The sequence below is a fragment of the Nerophis ophidion genome, linkage group LG13 (assembly GCF_033978795.1).
Source record: "Nerophis ophidion isolate RoL-2023_Sa linkage group LG13, RoL_Noph_v1.0, whole genome shotgun sequence".
Taxonomy (NCBI): domain Eukaryota; kingdom Metazoa; phylum Chordata; class Actinopteri; order Syngnathiformes; family Syngnathidae; genus Nerophis; species Nerophis ophidion.
The window spans coordinates 35,707,334-35,724,151 of NC_084623.1; the positions used below are offsets into that span (position 1 = coordinate 35,707,334).

Below are 16,818 nucleotides of genomic sequence, written 5' to 3' on the forward strand. Positions count from 1 at the left end.
GTGGCCATATGAATCCCTTGCCTAATGTACAGTGGGGCAAAAAAGTATTTAGTCAATCACCAATTTTGCAAGTTCTCCCACTTAAAATGATGACAGAGGTCTGTAATTTTCATCATAGGTACACTTCAACTGTGAGCGACAGAATGTGGAAAAAAAAATCCAGGAATTCACATTGTAGGAATTTTAAAGAATTTATTTGTAAATTATGGTGGAAAAGGTGTACCCCGCCTTCCGCCCGATTGTAGCTGAGATAGGCGCCAGCGCCCCCCGCGACCTCAAAAGGGAATAAGCGGTAGAAAAAGGATGGATGGATGGTGGAAAGCATGTATTTGGTCAACCATTCAAAGCTCTCACTGATGGAAGGAGGTTTTGGCTCAAAATCTCACAATACATGGCCCCATTCACTCTTTCCTTAACACGGATCAATCGTCCTGTCCCCTTAGCAGAAAAACAGCCCCAAAGCATGATGTTTCCACCCCCATGCTTCACAGTAGGTATGGTGTTCTTGGGATGCAACTCAGTATTCTTCTTCCTCCAAACACGACGAGTTGAGTTTATACCAAAATGGATACATGGATGATACAGCAGAGGATTGGGAGAATGTCATGTGGTCAGATGAAACCAAAATTGAACTTCTTGGTATAAACTCAACTCATCGTGTTTGGAGGAAGAAGAATACTGAGTTGCATCCCAAGAACACCATACCTACTGTGAAGCATGGGGGTGGAAACATCATGCTTTGGGGCAGTTTTTCTGCTAAGGGGACAGGACGATTGATCCGTGTAAAGGAAAGAATGAATGGGGCCATGTATCGTGAGATTTTGAGCCCAAACCTCCTTCCATCAGTGAGAGCTTTGAATCGTTGACCAAATACATATTTTCCACCATAATTTACAAATAAATTCTTTAAAATTCCTACAATGTGAATTCCTGGATTTTTTTTTTCAAATTCTGTCTCTCACAGTTGAAGTGTACCTATGATGAAAATTACAGACCTCTGTCATCAATTTAAGTGGGAGTACTTGCACAATCGGTGGCTGACTAAATACTTTTTTGCCCCACTGTATGTGCTCAATACAGTTTAAGACGTGGAGATGGAACCACATTACAGCAGCAAGTAACCAGCTATTAACAGGAAATCAACACATAGAATAATTACAGTCTAGAGCAGGTGTCCTCAAACGTTTTTCCTTCAAGGGCCCCTACAGCCATATAAAAGGTAGTGGAGATCGTAATGTTCGATAAATGGCAACTAGTTAGCTTTGCGGACATGTGTGTCTGATTTTGAAAGAGGTCAGTTGAATATGTATTACATTTGGGAGGCCACCCTTTGGCAAGCCAAATGAAAAGCCTCAGCAGGACAAATTTGAGCACCCCGATCTTGAGAGAGGATTATATAACAATGATTTGTTGCTGCGTAAAGACAAGGAATACACGTAAGAGGTGGTCTGATTGATCCATAAAACAGTAGTGTTGATACAAAGGATAGTACTGTATCGGTATATAGCTGTAAGTAGAGTGATTAGTAGATCTACAGTATATTTTGATTTGTTGTTGTTGTTAAAGGCCTACTGAAATGAGATTGTATTATTTGAACGGGGATAGCAGGTCCATTCTTTGTGTCATACTTGATCATTTCGCGAGATTGCCATATTTTTGTTGAAAAGATTTAGTAGAGAACATCCACAATAAAGTTTGCAATTTTCGGTGCTAACAGAAAAGCCCTGCCTTAACCGGAAGTCGCAGACGATGACGTCACATGTTGATGGCTCCTCACATCTTCACGTTGTTTTTAATGGGAGCCTCCAACAAAAACAGCTATTCGTACCGAGAAAACGACAATTTCCCCATTAATTTGAGCGAGGGTGAAAGATTCGATCAATTTGAGGATATTGATAGCGACGGACTAGAAAAGAAAAAAAAACGCGATTGCATTGGGACGGATTCAGATGTTTTTAGACACATTTACTAGGATAATTCTGGGAAGTCCCTTATCTTTCTATCGTGTTGCTAATTTTTTAGTGAGTTTAACAGTACCTGCTAGTCGGAGGGGTGTGTCCACGGGTGTGTTGACACCAATGTCTCAGGGAAGTCGACCGCAGCTTTATGGACGGGGCAAGCTCAGCTGATCTCCGGTAAGAAGCGACTTTTTACCACAATTTTCTCACCGAAACCTGCTGGTTGACATTTGGTCGGGATCCATATTCGCTTGACCGCTCTTATCCATAGTAAAGTTTCACGTCTGGTAATTTTAAACAAGGAATCACCATGTGTTTGTGGGGCTAAAGGCTAAAGCTAAACTCCATCTTTCTACTTTGACTTCTCCATTATTAATTGAACAAATTGCAAAAGATTCAGCAACACAGATGTCCAGATTAATGTGTAATTATGCGGTTAAAGCAGATGACTTTTAGCTGTGTGTGTGCGCAGCGCTCATATTTCCTAAAAGCCCGTGACGTCACGCGTATACGTCATCATTACCCGACATTTTCAAGACGAAACTCCCTGGAAATTTAAAATTGCAATTTAGTAAACTAAAAAGGCCGTATTGGCATGTGTTGCAATGTTAATATTTCATCATTGATATATATACTATCAGACTACGTGGTGGGTAGTAGTGGGTTTCAGTAGGCCTTTAATATTTACAAATTCAGATAATACATCCAACACAGGAGTACTTTAAGGGCATAGATAAATAAATAAAATATGCTACTGGTATCGGCCAGTCTCAATCGTGGATGATCGTAACTAAATCGCAAAAAACCCTTACCGAAACATTCCTACCTACCGTATTTTTCAGACTATAAGTCGCAGTTTTTTCCATAGTTTGGCCAGGGGTGCGACTTATACTCAGGAGCGAGTTATGTGTGAAATTATTAACACATTACCGTAAAATATAAAATAATATTATTTAGCTCATTCCTGTAAGAGACTAGATGAGATTTCATTGGATTTAGCGATTAGGAGTGACAGATTGTTTGGTAAACGTATAGCATGTTCTATATGTTATAGTTAGTTGAATGACTCTTACCATAATATGTTATGTTATCATAGCAGGCACCTTCTCAGTTGGTTATTTATGCCTCATATAACGTACACTTATTCAGCCTGTTGTTCACTATTCTTTATTTATTTTAAATTGCCTTTCAAATGTCTATTCTTGGTGTTGGGTTTTATCAAATAAACTTCCCCCAAAAAATGTGACTTATACTCCAGTACGACTTATATATGATTTTTTCCTTCTTTATTGTGCATTTTCAGCAGGTGCGACTTATATTCCGAAAAATACGGTATATCGAATTTTGGCACTTAGCTGAGCCAGTACATAACATCAATATAAACTACAGTGTCAGTGCTGTAGTTTTTATGGCAACTTCATAATCTTTTGCTCACTTCTCGGTCCTGTCACTTACTTCCAGGTGCAGCAGCCCTGTCAGGAGCAGTCACCCATACAGTTTCTACCGCAGTGATTGTTTTTGAGCTGACCGGGCAGATCTCTCACATCCTTCCTGTGATGATAGCAGTGATTCTGGCCAATGCTGTAGCGCAGTCACTGCAACCCTCCATCTACGACTCCATCATCCGGATCAAGAAGCTGCCATACCTCCCAGAGCTGGGCTGGGGACACCATGAGTAAGTAGAGTGGGTCTCTTGCATAGAAACAATTGTACACATTTCCTGCATGTGTACAGTCCTTTACAGTCCACAGGCCATACAGCTCTACTAGCATGTTAGCGGCAGCTTATGTCAATATCTAAGTAGCTGCGCAGGCGTCGAATACACCAGGTCAGCTTGGCACTGCATGACATTTAAGATGTATGACCTGTTGCCTAGAGTGGTAAGCCTCTATTCAGTGGCACTGCATGAAATTAAAATGAAGGGTTTGATAGTACCAGCCACAAAGTTTTAAAGGATGAAAAAGGACAGAAGTAGTATAAGTAGTCACGGTCAAAGAGCGATACAAGTAAAATTAAAGGAAGCTCATATTGGACTCCCTCCAGGAGCTGACAACGCAAATTGCTTCTAAAATCTGAAATATAATACCAGTTATGATAATGTAATGTTAGAAAAGCTTTGATGACAATGAGCCAAATTGCAGTAGATGTTGAATTATGCACTGTGGTTGCACAATTTTAGGTTGTGCTGCGAAAAAAATTGGAAGTGTGTTTAAGTGTGACAAGGCATTAGTTAGGTTTTATAGGGTGACCTGTACTGAGAGAACTTTTGAAAATAACCGTGGTTATTTTGAAAATAACTGCACTATAATTGTAACAACAAGAGCTCAGTACAGTACATACTTATTATTAAATGAAGAAAGAACGCTTGCAAAACTCAGTTTTGTTAATAAATGAAAGTAATATCAATGTTCAACTTTATTGTCCCCGCGGGGAAATTTGTCTTGGACACAGTGCATCATAGCTTTCTTGACATACACAAAAACAACAGAACAAAAACACAAGCACAGACACAACCACAACCAGACAACTAACATTTAAACATCAGAACATGGAGCTTGATAGACATGGGTGCCACTTTGATGTAGGCATAAAATTTACAGTATGGAGATAAAGATAAAGTACCAGTGTGCATTGCACTAGAGCTCATGGATAAAGTGCTGTGTGCTAAAGTGTTTAGTTCTAAAGTGCTGTGTGCTAAAGTGCTATGTGCTAAAAAAAAAAAAAGAAATAACCGGGATCTTCAGCTCTCACTGGATCGGTTTGCAGCCGAGTGTGAAGCGACCGGAATGAGAATCAGCACCTCCATGTCCGAGTCCATGGTTCTCGCCCGGAAAAGGGTGGAATGCCATCTCCGGGTTGGGGAGGAGACCCTGCCCCAAGTTGAGGAGTTCAAGTACCGAGGAGTCTTGTTCACGAGTGAGGGAAGAGTGGATCATGAGATCGACAGGCGGATCGGTGCAGCGTCTTCAGTAATGCGGACGTTGTACCGATCCGTTGTGGTGAAGAAGGAGCTGAGCCGGAAGGCAAAGCTCTCAATTTACCGGTCGATCTACGTTCCCATCCTCACCTATGGTCATGAGCTTTGGATCATGACCGAAAGGATAAGATCACGGGTACACACGGCCAAAATGAGTTTCCTCCGCCGTGTGGCGGGGCTCTCCCTTAGAGATAGGGTGAGAAGCTCTGCCATCCGGGAGGAACTCAAAGTAAAGCCGCTGCTCCTCCACATCGAGAGGAGCCAGATGAGGTGATTCGGGCATCTGGTCAGGATGCCACCCGAACGCCTCCCTAGGGAGGTGTTTAGGGCGCGTCCAACCGATTGGAGGCCACGGGGAAGACCCAGGACACATTGGGAAGACTATGTCTCCCGGCTGGCCTGGGAACGCCTCGGGATCCCCCGGGAAGAGCTAGACGAAGTGGCTGGGGAGAGGGAAGTCTGGGTTTCCCTGCTTAGGCTGTTGCCCCCGTGACCCGACCTCGGATAAGCGGAAGAAGATGGATGGATGGATGGATGGATGGATGTATTAACATTCTATTGCACATTGTTGGTCAGCTTAATGGAAGCTGGGACAAATGATAATTTAAGGCGGTTAGATTTGCACAGTTGGACCCGGAGTCTTCTCCCTGACGGCAGGCTTCCATATTCAGGGAAGAGTGGGTGTTGTGAACTGGAAATCATTTTCTCAGCTTTTTTCCTAACTGCCTGCTCATAGATGCTCTGTATAGGCTCATATTACTGTGCATCAGCTGCTTGCTGATGCACCTGTGCCTGGGTCAATGTCATATTTATAAAGAAACAATATGTTCTGCCAAGCTTTTTTTACAAGATCGTACTAAAAAGTTGATGCTTTTAAAACCGCATCGGAATCCAACACCATCCAAATTTGTGGTGACGTTATATTGTAGTTGACGTAACTACCGTATCTTTCGGAGTATAAGTCGCTCCGGAGTATAAGTCCCACCTGCCGAAAATGCATAATGAAGAAGAAAAGAAAACCATATAAGTCGCATTTTTTGGGGAAGTTTATTTGATAAAACCCAACACCAAGAATAGACATTTGAAAGTCTCTTATGTGAATGAGCTAAATAATATCATTTGATATTTTACGGTAATGTGTTAATAATTTCACACATAAGTCGCTCCTGAATATAAGAAACTCTGAAAAAAACTGCGACTTATAGCCTGAAAATACGGTAGTGCTAGAAAAGTAGATAGATAGATAGTACTTGATTTATTCTTTCAGGAGAGTTCCTTCAGGAAAATTAAAAAGTAGAACGTATACAATAAACTATTTATTAGCTGCTGGGATGTTCTCTTCAGGCATTTATGTCTCCAGTCTCAATTTTGGTAAGTAATGCCTTGGATAAGGATACCACATGAGCCGATTTGTTAATTGTCATAATTACACAGTGTGTCTTGACTGCCTGCTGCAGTAGTTTTACGTTTTTATTTTGGGTGCTAGACTGATGCTATGTATGCCTAATGTAGGGAATGATTTTGGTTGAGCATAACCACCTCAAAGCTATTTTATTTGGTACATGGTGTAATGATAAGCGTGACCAGTGGAAGGCAGTCAAACATAAGAGATACGTGTAGACTGCACTATTATGGGTCTCAAGTAAACAACACCAACGTTTTAAATGTTCCATTGAAAATATAGAACATTACACACGGCGCTCAAAAATCTATCAAAATGTTTTAGTACGACTTAGGTAAGCTATGAAGCCACACCTCTTGAAGGATTGTCAGCGCATTAAACATATGAGTATTATCATGGTGTGTGTATAAGGTAAGACATATTATCTGGCATTTTGCTTCGCAATATTAGGCAAAATCAACATTTCTTACCTTCTGGTACCTGCTGATGTATATTTGGGATCTGCGTAAATCCCGTAAACCTGTAGGTGATAATCTTCTTCTTTTTCTCTATCTTCTTGTTATGGGACATTCATCCTCCGCTGTTGCCATTTCTAATAAAAATTTGTGTAAAGTTCTTAATTGTATCCGTCAGTAAACTCGCCATGAAAGCGCTAAAACATACCCGCGTAGTGAGTTTATGTTATTTACCCAAGGAACTTTAGTTATTAGAGATCCAGTCGGACGGTTTTTCACGGGGCACATTTCCGATGTGGTTGTTTCCGGATGAGGAGATAATTCTATGGTACTGATTTAAGTAAAGTCTGAATGTTTATTAGAACAGTTAGCTCCATCTTTTGACACTTCTTCCACTCCCGTCCTTGCACGCTACACCGCTACAACAAAGATGACGGGGAGAAGAGGCTGCCGAAGGTGAACCACGTAAATAAATGGCACATCCAGAAGGGGACTGTCAGAAACCGGCTTGAAGATGATCTGTAAAACATAATTTATGCAACATTTTGACCAAAGAAGACACCATTACATGTTATGTAGACCACAAGGACGTGTTTTCAATTTAGAAAAAAATTACAATAATATGACTCCTTTAATGCGCCTTATAATCCGGTGCACCTAATATATAAAAAAAAAGGTCAAAAATCGACCATTCATCGGCAGTGCACCTTATAATGCGGTGCGCCCTATGGTCCGAAAAATACGGTATATCCTGGAAAATTTCTAGAAAGTTCCCAGTACATTTCCATGGGAAGTTAATGTGGGGAATTCTGTGTTGCCACGATGCGTGTGATTTGCTGATGTGCTTGCTGCATTGTAAATCCTGTTTGATTTTGAAATATAATCCTGGTAAACAGGGTTACGCGATATTGACGATATACAATATGAATGATATAGATTTGCCTGACGACAAAGCTTTCAGTTTAGGAGTAGGAGAAAAATACAAAGGATTCAAATCTGAGCTAATGGTGGGAAATAATTTTGATATTTTTACACCGCCATTTTGTGTTTTCTGTGTTGTCTGATTATAATTGTGATCAAAAATGTAATCATTTGATGATCTTGAAAAACTGATGTATCAGCATTAGTATGATCTACCGGTAATGTAAAGTATTAAAAAAAAAAAACTAATAAATGTTGATTATATATTAACAGAAATGTCGATAGAAGCAGGTTACAACAGAATGTAACCAGATACTAATAGTAAATTTGCAAGTAGATTAAAAATAGTTTTTGACAAAATATTACAACTGGAAATAATGAAATATGTTACATTTGCAGCCAAATTGGGAGCCCTTGTAACCCATTTTAAAATGGTTAAATTATCATATTCATACCAAATAATATATTGTGATGTATATCATTGTTAGAGGTGGGAATCTGTGGGCATCTCACAATGTGATTATTATTCAGTTAAAAATCAATTATTGAATTTATGTACCATATATGGATGCAGTTTTGCATTTTTTTTGTTTCACTAAATAAGCATTAATCACTTACAACTTTTAAAAACAGTGCATTTGTAATAAGAAACAGTTGAATTAATCATCATTACATTTATGAAATTAATAGAAATGTGTGCAAAACTAGAACATACAGTAAGTACCCTGAAATAAAGGAACTGGTTGGATCTCTCTCTGAGGTGGTTTGCTGTTGTCAGCCATGTTTTAGAAATGTCTGCATTACTTTATTTACAATAAATAAGTAATAGGTTATTGACATTTTCCTAATAGATCTAACATGTCCAAATTGTGATGTATCTAAAAATCGATTATTTCCCCCACTTCTAATCTAAAAGAAGCTGCAATTTAATCACAATATAGATTTTAGGTCACGCCGCCCTACCTTACTAGTAAGTATTCCTTGTTTTTTATCAAAAAGATGAAGTCTCCAATTTAGAATACAGTAGTACCTCAACATACAAACTTAAAGGCCTACTGAAATGAGATTTTCTTATTTAAAAGAGGATAGCAGGTCCATTCTATGTGTCATACTTGATCATTTCGCGATATTGCCATATTTTTGCTGAAAGGACTTAGTAAAGAACATCGACGATAAAGTTCGCAACTTTTGGTTGCTAATAAAAAAGCCTTGCTTGTACCGGAAGTAGCAGACGATGTGCGCGTGACGTCTCCGGTGCGAGGGCTCCTCACATCCTCACATTGTTTATAATCATAGCCACCAGCAGCAAGAGCGATTCGGACCGAGAAACCGATGATGTCCCCGTTAATTTGAGCGAGGATGAAAGATTCGTGGATGAGGATAGTGAGACTGAAGGACTAGAAGAAAGAAAAAAAAGACAAGGGCAGTGAGAGCCATTCAGATGTTATGAGACACATTTACTAGGATAATTCTGAAAAATCCCTTATCCGCTTATTGAGTTACTAGTGTTATAGTGAGATTATAAAGTCATACCTGAAAGTCGGAGGGGTGTCGTGACCGCCAGTGTCTCTGATGGAAGCCATGGAGGAGCCAAGAAAGTCGCAGCTGCCTCTTGACAGCTGCAGGAGGATGCAAGCTCCGCTCATGTCTCCGGTAAGAGCAGACTTATTACCACAATTTTCTCACCGAAACCTGCCGGTTGACATGTGGTAGAGAAACATGTTTGCTTGACTGCTCTGCTCCATATTAAAGCTTCACAACAAACAAAGAAACACCAGCTGTGTTTGTGTTGCTAAAGGCAGCTGCAATCCACCGCTTTCCACCAACAGCATTCTTCTTTATAGTCTCCATTATTAAATGAACAAATTGCAAAATATTCAGCAACACAGATGTCCAAAATACTGTGTAATTATGCGATTAAATTGGTAGACTTTTAGCCGTGAGTGGTGCTGGGATAAAATATTCGCTCCAACCAATAACGCGTCATCATTACGCAACGTTTTCAACAGGACACTTTGCGCGAAATTTAAAATTGCAATTTAGTAAACTAAAAAGGCCGTATCGGCATGTGTTGCAATGTTAATATTTCATCATTGATATATAAACTATCAGACTGTGGGGTCGGTAGTAGTGAGTTTCAGTAGGCCTTTAATTAGTTAAATGATTGAGCTTTTAACTCAAAACATTCGTATCTCAAATCAACGACGACTATTGAAATGAATTTAAATCACTTTTAACATGCTGCATGCCATTTAAAAAGAAAAACTAACTATTTAATAAGAAATATTGTTTGAAAAAAAATACAATAAAATGTACTGCAAACAACTAGTGTAGGATTTAATAATGATGATAAATAATGTAATAATAAGGTACAGCTTTTATCTTGGAGAATGTTTTTTTTTTTAACGCGTTTTCCTTAAAGCTGCTTTTCCATCAAACACACCATTAGAAAAAAACCCATTCTGTATTTCAGAGGGTAAACGTCCACTGTTTGGATATGTTTTAACGTATCTACTACGCCGCTGGCAAGACAATCCGGGCAAGGTCTGGCAAGCAATCGCTAGACTGTCTCACAGATGCCGCACAGCTACATATTTTTAGCCACAAGAGGAATCTTGTCGCAGTAACCTCACAACAGAGATGTCCCCTTACAGTCGTGGTCAAAAATTCACATACATTTGTAAAGAACATAATGTCATGGCTGTCTTAAGTTTCCTATCATTTCTACAACTCTTATTTTTTGTGATAGAGTGGTTAGAGCAGGGCTTCACGGTGGAAGAGGGGTTAGTGCGTCTGCCTCACAATAAGAAGGTCCTGAGTAGTCCTGGGTTCAATCCCGGGCTCGGTATCTTTCTGTGTGGAGTTTACATGTCCTCCCCGTTAATCTGTGGGTTCCCTCCAGGTACTCCGGCTTCCTCCCACTTCCAAAGACATGCACCTGGGGATAGGTTGATTGGCAACACTAAATTGGCCCTAGTGTGTGAATGTGAGTGTGAATGTTGTCTGTCTATCTGTGTTGGCCCTGTGATAAGGTGGCGATTTGTCCAGGGTGTACGCCGCCTTCCGCCCGATTGTAACTGAGATAGGCACCAGCGCGCCCCGCGACCCCAAAGGGAATAAGTGGTAGAAAATGGATGGATGGATGGATGGTTAGAGCAGTGGTCCCCAACCGATTGGTATCGGGCCGCACAAGAAATAAAAAAAAAAATAAAAATGTGTTGTTGTTTTTTTTCAATTATTAAATCAACATAAAAAACACAATATATATGTTCTCCCCGTGAATGCGTGGGTTCCCTCCGGGTACTCCGGCTTCCTCCTACTTCCAAAGACATGCACCTGGGGATAGGTTGATTGGCAACACTAAATTGGCCCTAGTGTGTGAATGTGAGTGTGAATGTTGTCTGTCTATCTGTGTTGGCCCTGTGATAAGGTGGCGATTTGTCCAGGGTGTACGCCGCCTTCCGCCCGATTGTAACTGAGATAGGCACCAGCGCGCCCCGCGACCCCAAAGGGAATAAGTGGTAGAAAATGGATGGATGGATGGATGGTTAGAGCAGTGGTCCCCAACCGATTGGTATCGGGCCGCACAAGAAATAAAAAAAAAAATAAAAATGTGTTGTTGTTTTTTTTCAATTATTAAATCAACATAAAAAACACAATATATATGTTCTCCCCGTGAATGCGTGGGTTCCCTCCGGGTACTCCGGCTTCCTCCTACTTCCAAAGACATGCACCTGGGGATAGGTTGATTGGCAACACTAAATTGGCCCTAGTGTGTGAATGTGAGTGTGAATGTTGTCTATCTGTGTTGGCCCTGCGATGAGGTGGCGACTTGTCCAGGGTGTACCCGCCTTCCGCCCGATTGTAGCTGAGATAGATGCCAGCGCCCCCCGCGACCCCAAAAAGGGAATAAGCGGTAGGAAATGGATGGATATATATCAATATAGATCAATACAGTCTGCAGGAATACAGTCCGTAAGCACACATGATTGTATTTCTCAAATACAGAGTGGGCCAAAATTTTAAACTGAACAAAGCCGCGGGCCAAGGTTGAACAAATTAACCTTTTAATAGGGACCCAAACAAGTTTTACATTGAATATTGAACAAGCAAGGATTATATAACTTTATAGTGACATGCAAAATAGAGTTTCAAATAAACATAATAATAATAATAATTAAAAAATATCAATGGCATATCAAATTATATATTGTAGCGTCCCAGAAGTGTTAGTGCTGCAAGGGGTCCTGAGTATTTCTTCAGTTGTGTTTATGTCGTGTTACGGTGCGGATGTTCTCCCGAAATGTGTTTGTCATTCTTGTTTGGTGTGGCTTCACAGTGTGGCGCATATTTGTAACAGCGTTAAAATTGTTTATTCAGCCACCCTGAGTGTGACCTGATCAAGCATGCCTTGCATTAACTTATGTGTGTGTAAAATCTGCTTATATTGTGTGACTAGGACGGCACAATGTTTGTATGTAGGAAAAGCGGACGTGATGCAAGGTTGTAGAGAAGGCTAAAGGAAGTGCCATTCAAACAATATTGTTGTCCGGGTGGAAATCGGGAGAAATCTGGGAGAATGGTTCCCCCGGGAGATTTTCAGGAAGGGCACTGAACTTCGGGAGTCTCGGGAGGGTTGGCAAGTATGAGGATTAGCGGTGTTAGAGCAGCATTGCCGCTGTATAACACCGGCAGGCAAACTCTAATGTTTAATTTGATATTGCCTCAAGGGCCAAATGAAATTACACGGCGGGACAAATTTGGCCCGTGGGCCAGAGTTTGACACCCATGCTCTAGATGGCCATGACATTATTTTCTTTACAAGTGTATGTAAACTTTTGACCAAGACTGAAAGTACTAATACTACCTAATTTAATGAAGCTCATCACCGTCTTTTCAGCAATCTCCTTCACACTCACTACCTCTGTTCAGCGGTTGGAAAAGCAAAGTTATGTTGATCTCTCACTATAAGCTAATGCTAACAAGTAAGACCAGATGTTTCACTACGCCAACTAGCGGCAAGGATGTTTGTAACTCAAATCGTGCGCACAACAAAGAGCCAAGAGACAGTTTGTATATCACAATACTCGTAAGTTGGGGGCACTCATTTGTTGAGATACTACTGTATTTCCTAAAATCCCTGATTAACTTCCCATTAAGATGTTAGAATTTGGACAGATCCAATGAAAAGCAATGGACCAAATCACTCCTGAAATGTGTGGGAGGAGTCTCCAGACTCAATTTTTGTTAAGTAATACCTTGGATACAGATACCACGTGAGTCAATGTTTTTTTGGTAAAATGTACCCTATAAATTTTGACTTTTGGCAGTGCTTTTTAATTTAAATATGGGTGTTAGCCTGAAATTATGTATAAATGAAGTGCGCTTGACAAGGAGGCAAATTTTGTCCAGAAGTGCCTGGCTCAACAGTTCACTGTTACCTAGCTTTTAATTTGCTCCACACACATGAATAATTTATGGGAACCACACAGAACTGAGACCAGGACTACCAGATGCTGGGTGTTCTGTGAGCTCAGCTGAATAGCACAGAATCCCCTTTCTCTTAATTGCCTGCCTCTGAATTCTGCTATAGGATGCACCAGTAGCTCAGTCCGTAATTACTTTTGCTTCAGAACTCAAAGGTTCCTGGTTCGAGTCCTGCTGAGGAAAAATACAAATTAGTAGTTGGTTGTTGAAGATATGCATGTCTGTGTTTGGGCTACCGTGGAACTGACCTTAAAGGGGTCTTTATATATATTTTTTCTACATTAACACTTCCTTGTAGTATACATAATATGATATGGTGGTTGTTAGGTCTTCAATCTGCTTTCTGTCTGTCTCTTCAGAATGTGGGCGGTCTTAGAGGCCTACTGAAACCCACTACTGCCGATCACGCAGTCTGATAGTTTATATATCAATGATGAAATATTAACATTGCAACACATGCCAATATGGCCGGTTTAGTTTACTAAATTACAATTTTAAATTTCCCGCGGAGTTTCTTGTTGAAAACGTCGCGGAATGATGACGCGTATGATGACGCGTGCGTGTGACGTCTCAAGATTGGAGGGGACATATTAGCGCAGCACCCCTTGTGGCTAAAAGTCGTCTCTTTTCATCGCGCAATTACACGGTTTTCTGGACATCTGGGTTGCTGAATCTTTTGCAATTTGTTTGATTAATAATGCAGAAGTCAAAGTAGAAAGATGGAGGTGGGAAGCTTTAGCCTTTAGCCACACAAACACACGGTGTTTCCTTGTTTAAAATTCCCGGAGGTGAAGCTTTACTATGGATCAGAGCGGTCAAGCGAACATGGTTCCCGACTACTTGTCAACCGGCAAGTTTTGGTGAGAAAATTGTGGTAAAAAGTCGCCTCTTACTGGAGATCTGCGGAGCTTGTGCCGTCCATGCAGCTGCCGTGACTTCCCTTAGACACTGGCGTCAACACACCCATGGACACACTCCTCCGACTATCAGGTTCTATTTTACTCACTAAAACACTAACAACACAATAGAAAGATAAGCGATTCCCCAGAATTATCCTAGTAAATGTGTCTAAAAACATCTGAATCGCTCCCAATGCAATCGCCTTTTTTTTTATTTTATTTTTATTTTTTTTCTAGTCCTTCGCTATTAATATCCTCAGCCACAAATCTTTCATCCTCACTCAAATTAATGAGGAAATTGTCGTTTTCTCAGTCTGAATAGCTCTTGCCGCTGGAGGCTCCCATTATAAACAATGTGAGGATGTGAGGAGCCCTCACACCGGTGACGTCATCGTCTGCTACTTCCGGTAAAGGCAAGGCTTTTTTATTAGCAACTAAAAGTTGCGAACTTTATTGTCAATGTTCTCTACTAAATCCTTTCAGCAAAAATATAGCAATATCGAGAAATGATCAAGTATGACACATGGAATGGACCTGCTATCCCCGTTTAAATAAGAAAATCTAATTTCAGTAGGCCTTTAAGCTGCACTGGTTGGTTAGCAGAGGACAGACGAGGCAGTGCTGCATCATATGGTCCTCTTCTCTGCATTCGCAGGTGGTTAGGCCGGTTTTGTATCCCCATCTCTGGCCATAGCAGCTTTAAACGCCCCGTTCCTATCCTCAGGCGGTTTAGTATCATGATGTTTCCGACCCGGGGGGCAGGTCTTTAGATGGCAGGATTCCCATGTCAATAGGAGGGGGGGTCTTTCTGTAGTCTTTGTGTCCATAGCTGGAATCTGTTTTTTTCCCGAGATGTTGTTAGGGGCCGGACATTGCTGAAGGAGCTTCTCCTTGACTTCAAGACGTTGGGCTGAGGGTTCACATCCATGGAGGAGGTGGCGTTCATCACTGGTAGCTTTTGTAAACTCTACTCAGCTGGCAACTTCTCGTCTCACGTCTGCAGGGGCAATGCCAGCGAGGAGATAGAAAAACTCAGTTTCCATATGAGTTGGGAAATTGTGTAAAATGTGAATACAAACGGAATACAATTATTTGCAAATCCTTTTCAACCCATATTTAATTGAATGCACTACAAAAACAAGATATTTGTTGTTCAAACTCATAAACTTTGTTTTTTTTGCAAATAATAATTAACTTAGAATTTCATGGCTGCAACACGTGCCAAAGTAGTTGGGAAAGGGCATATTCACCACTGTGTTACATCACCTTTTCTTTTAACAACACTCAATAAACGTGTGGGAACTGAGAAAAACTAATTGTTGAAGCTTTGAAAGTGGAATTATTTCCCATTCTTGTTTTATGTAGAGCTTCAGTCGTTCAACAGTCCGGGGTCTCCGCTGTCGTATTTTACGCTTCATAATGCGCCACACATTTTCGATGGGAGACAGGTCTGGACTGCAGGCGGGCCAGGAAAGTACCCGCACTCTTTTTTTACGAAGCCACACTGTTGTAACACGTGCTGAATGTGGCTTGGCATTGTCTTGCTGAAATAAGCAGGGGCGTGCATGGAAAAGACGGCGCTTAGATAGCAGCATATTTTGTTTCAAAACCTGTATATACCTTTCTGCAATAATGGTGCCTTCACAGATGTGTAAGTTACCCATGCCTTGGGCACTAATGCACCCCCATACTATCATGGATGCTGGCTTTTGAACTTTGCGTCGATAACAGCCTGGATAGTTTGCTTCGCCTTTGGTTCGGATGACACAATGTCGAATATTTCCAAATATAATTAGAAATGCGGACTCGTAAGACTACAGAACACTTTTCCACTTTGCATCAGTCCATCTCAGATGATCTCGGGCCCAGAGAAGGCGGCAGCGTTTCTGGATGTTGTTGATAAATGGCTTTTGCTTTGCATAGTAGAGCTTTAACTTGCACTTCCAGATGTAGTAACAAACTGTATTTAGTGACAGTTGTTTTCTGAAGTGTTCCTGAGCCCATGTGGTGATATCCTTTAAAGATTGATGTCGGTTTTTTGATACAGTGCCGTCTGAGGGATCGAAGGTCACGGTCATTCAATGTTGGTTTCCGGCCATGCCGCTTACGTGGAGTGATTTCTCCAGATTTCCTGAACCTTTTGATGGTATAATGGACTGTAGATGTTGAAATCCCTAAATTTCTTGCAATTGCACTTTGAGAAACGTTGTTCTTAAACTGTTTGACTATTTGCTCACGCAGTTGTGGACAAAGGGGTGTACCTCGCCCCATCTTTTCTTGTGAAAGACTGAGCATTTTTGGGTAAGCTGTTTTTATACCCAATCATGGCACCCAGCTCTTCCCAATTAGCCTGCACACCTGTGGGATGTTCCAAATAAGTGTTTGATGAGCATTTATCAACTTTATCAGTATTTATTGCCACCTTCCCCAACTTCTTTGTCACGTGTTGCTGGCATCAAGTTCTAAAGTTAATGATTATTTGTAAAAAAAAAAAAAAAAAAGTTTATCAGTATGAACATCAAATATATTGTCTTTGTAGCATATTCAACTGAATATGGGTTGAAAATGATTTGCAAATCATTGTATTCCGTTTATATTTACATCCAACACAATTTCCCAGCTCATATGGAAACGGGGTTTGTAGGTTGATAGGCTTCAAGGAACCAGTGATCAAGCGGCAGGTGTTGTTCAGCGCTGGGTCTAGTTTCTTGGAATGGGT

At 40.8% G+C, this 16,818-nt stretch overlaps 1 protein-coding gene across 1 annotated transcript in view; it reads left to right on the plus strand.

Annotated features, from left to right (window-relative positions):
* The window catches only part of LOC133564490 (chloride channel protein 2-like), a 361,490-nt gene that overhangs the window by 247,343 nt on the left and 97,329 nt on the right, over positions 1-16,818 (plus strand). Inside the window, exon 15 of the mRNA XM_061918842.1 lies at positions 3,420-3,633. Coding sequence (XP_061774826.1) covers positions 3,420-3,633 — 214 coding nt within the window. The remainder of the gene's footprint in view (positions 1-3,419; positions 3,634-16,818) is intronic.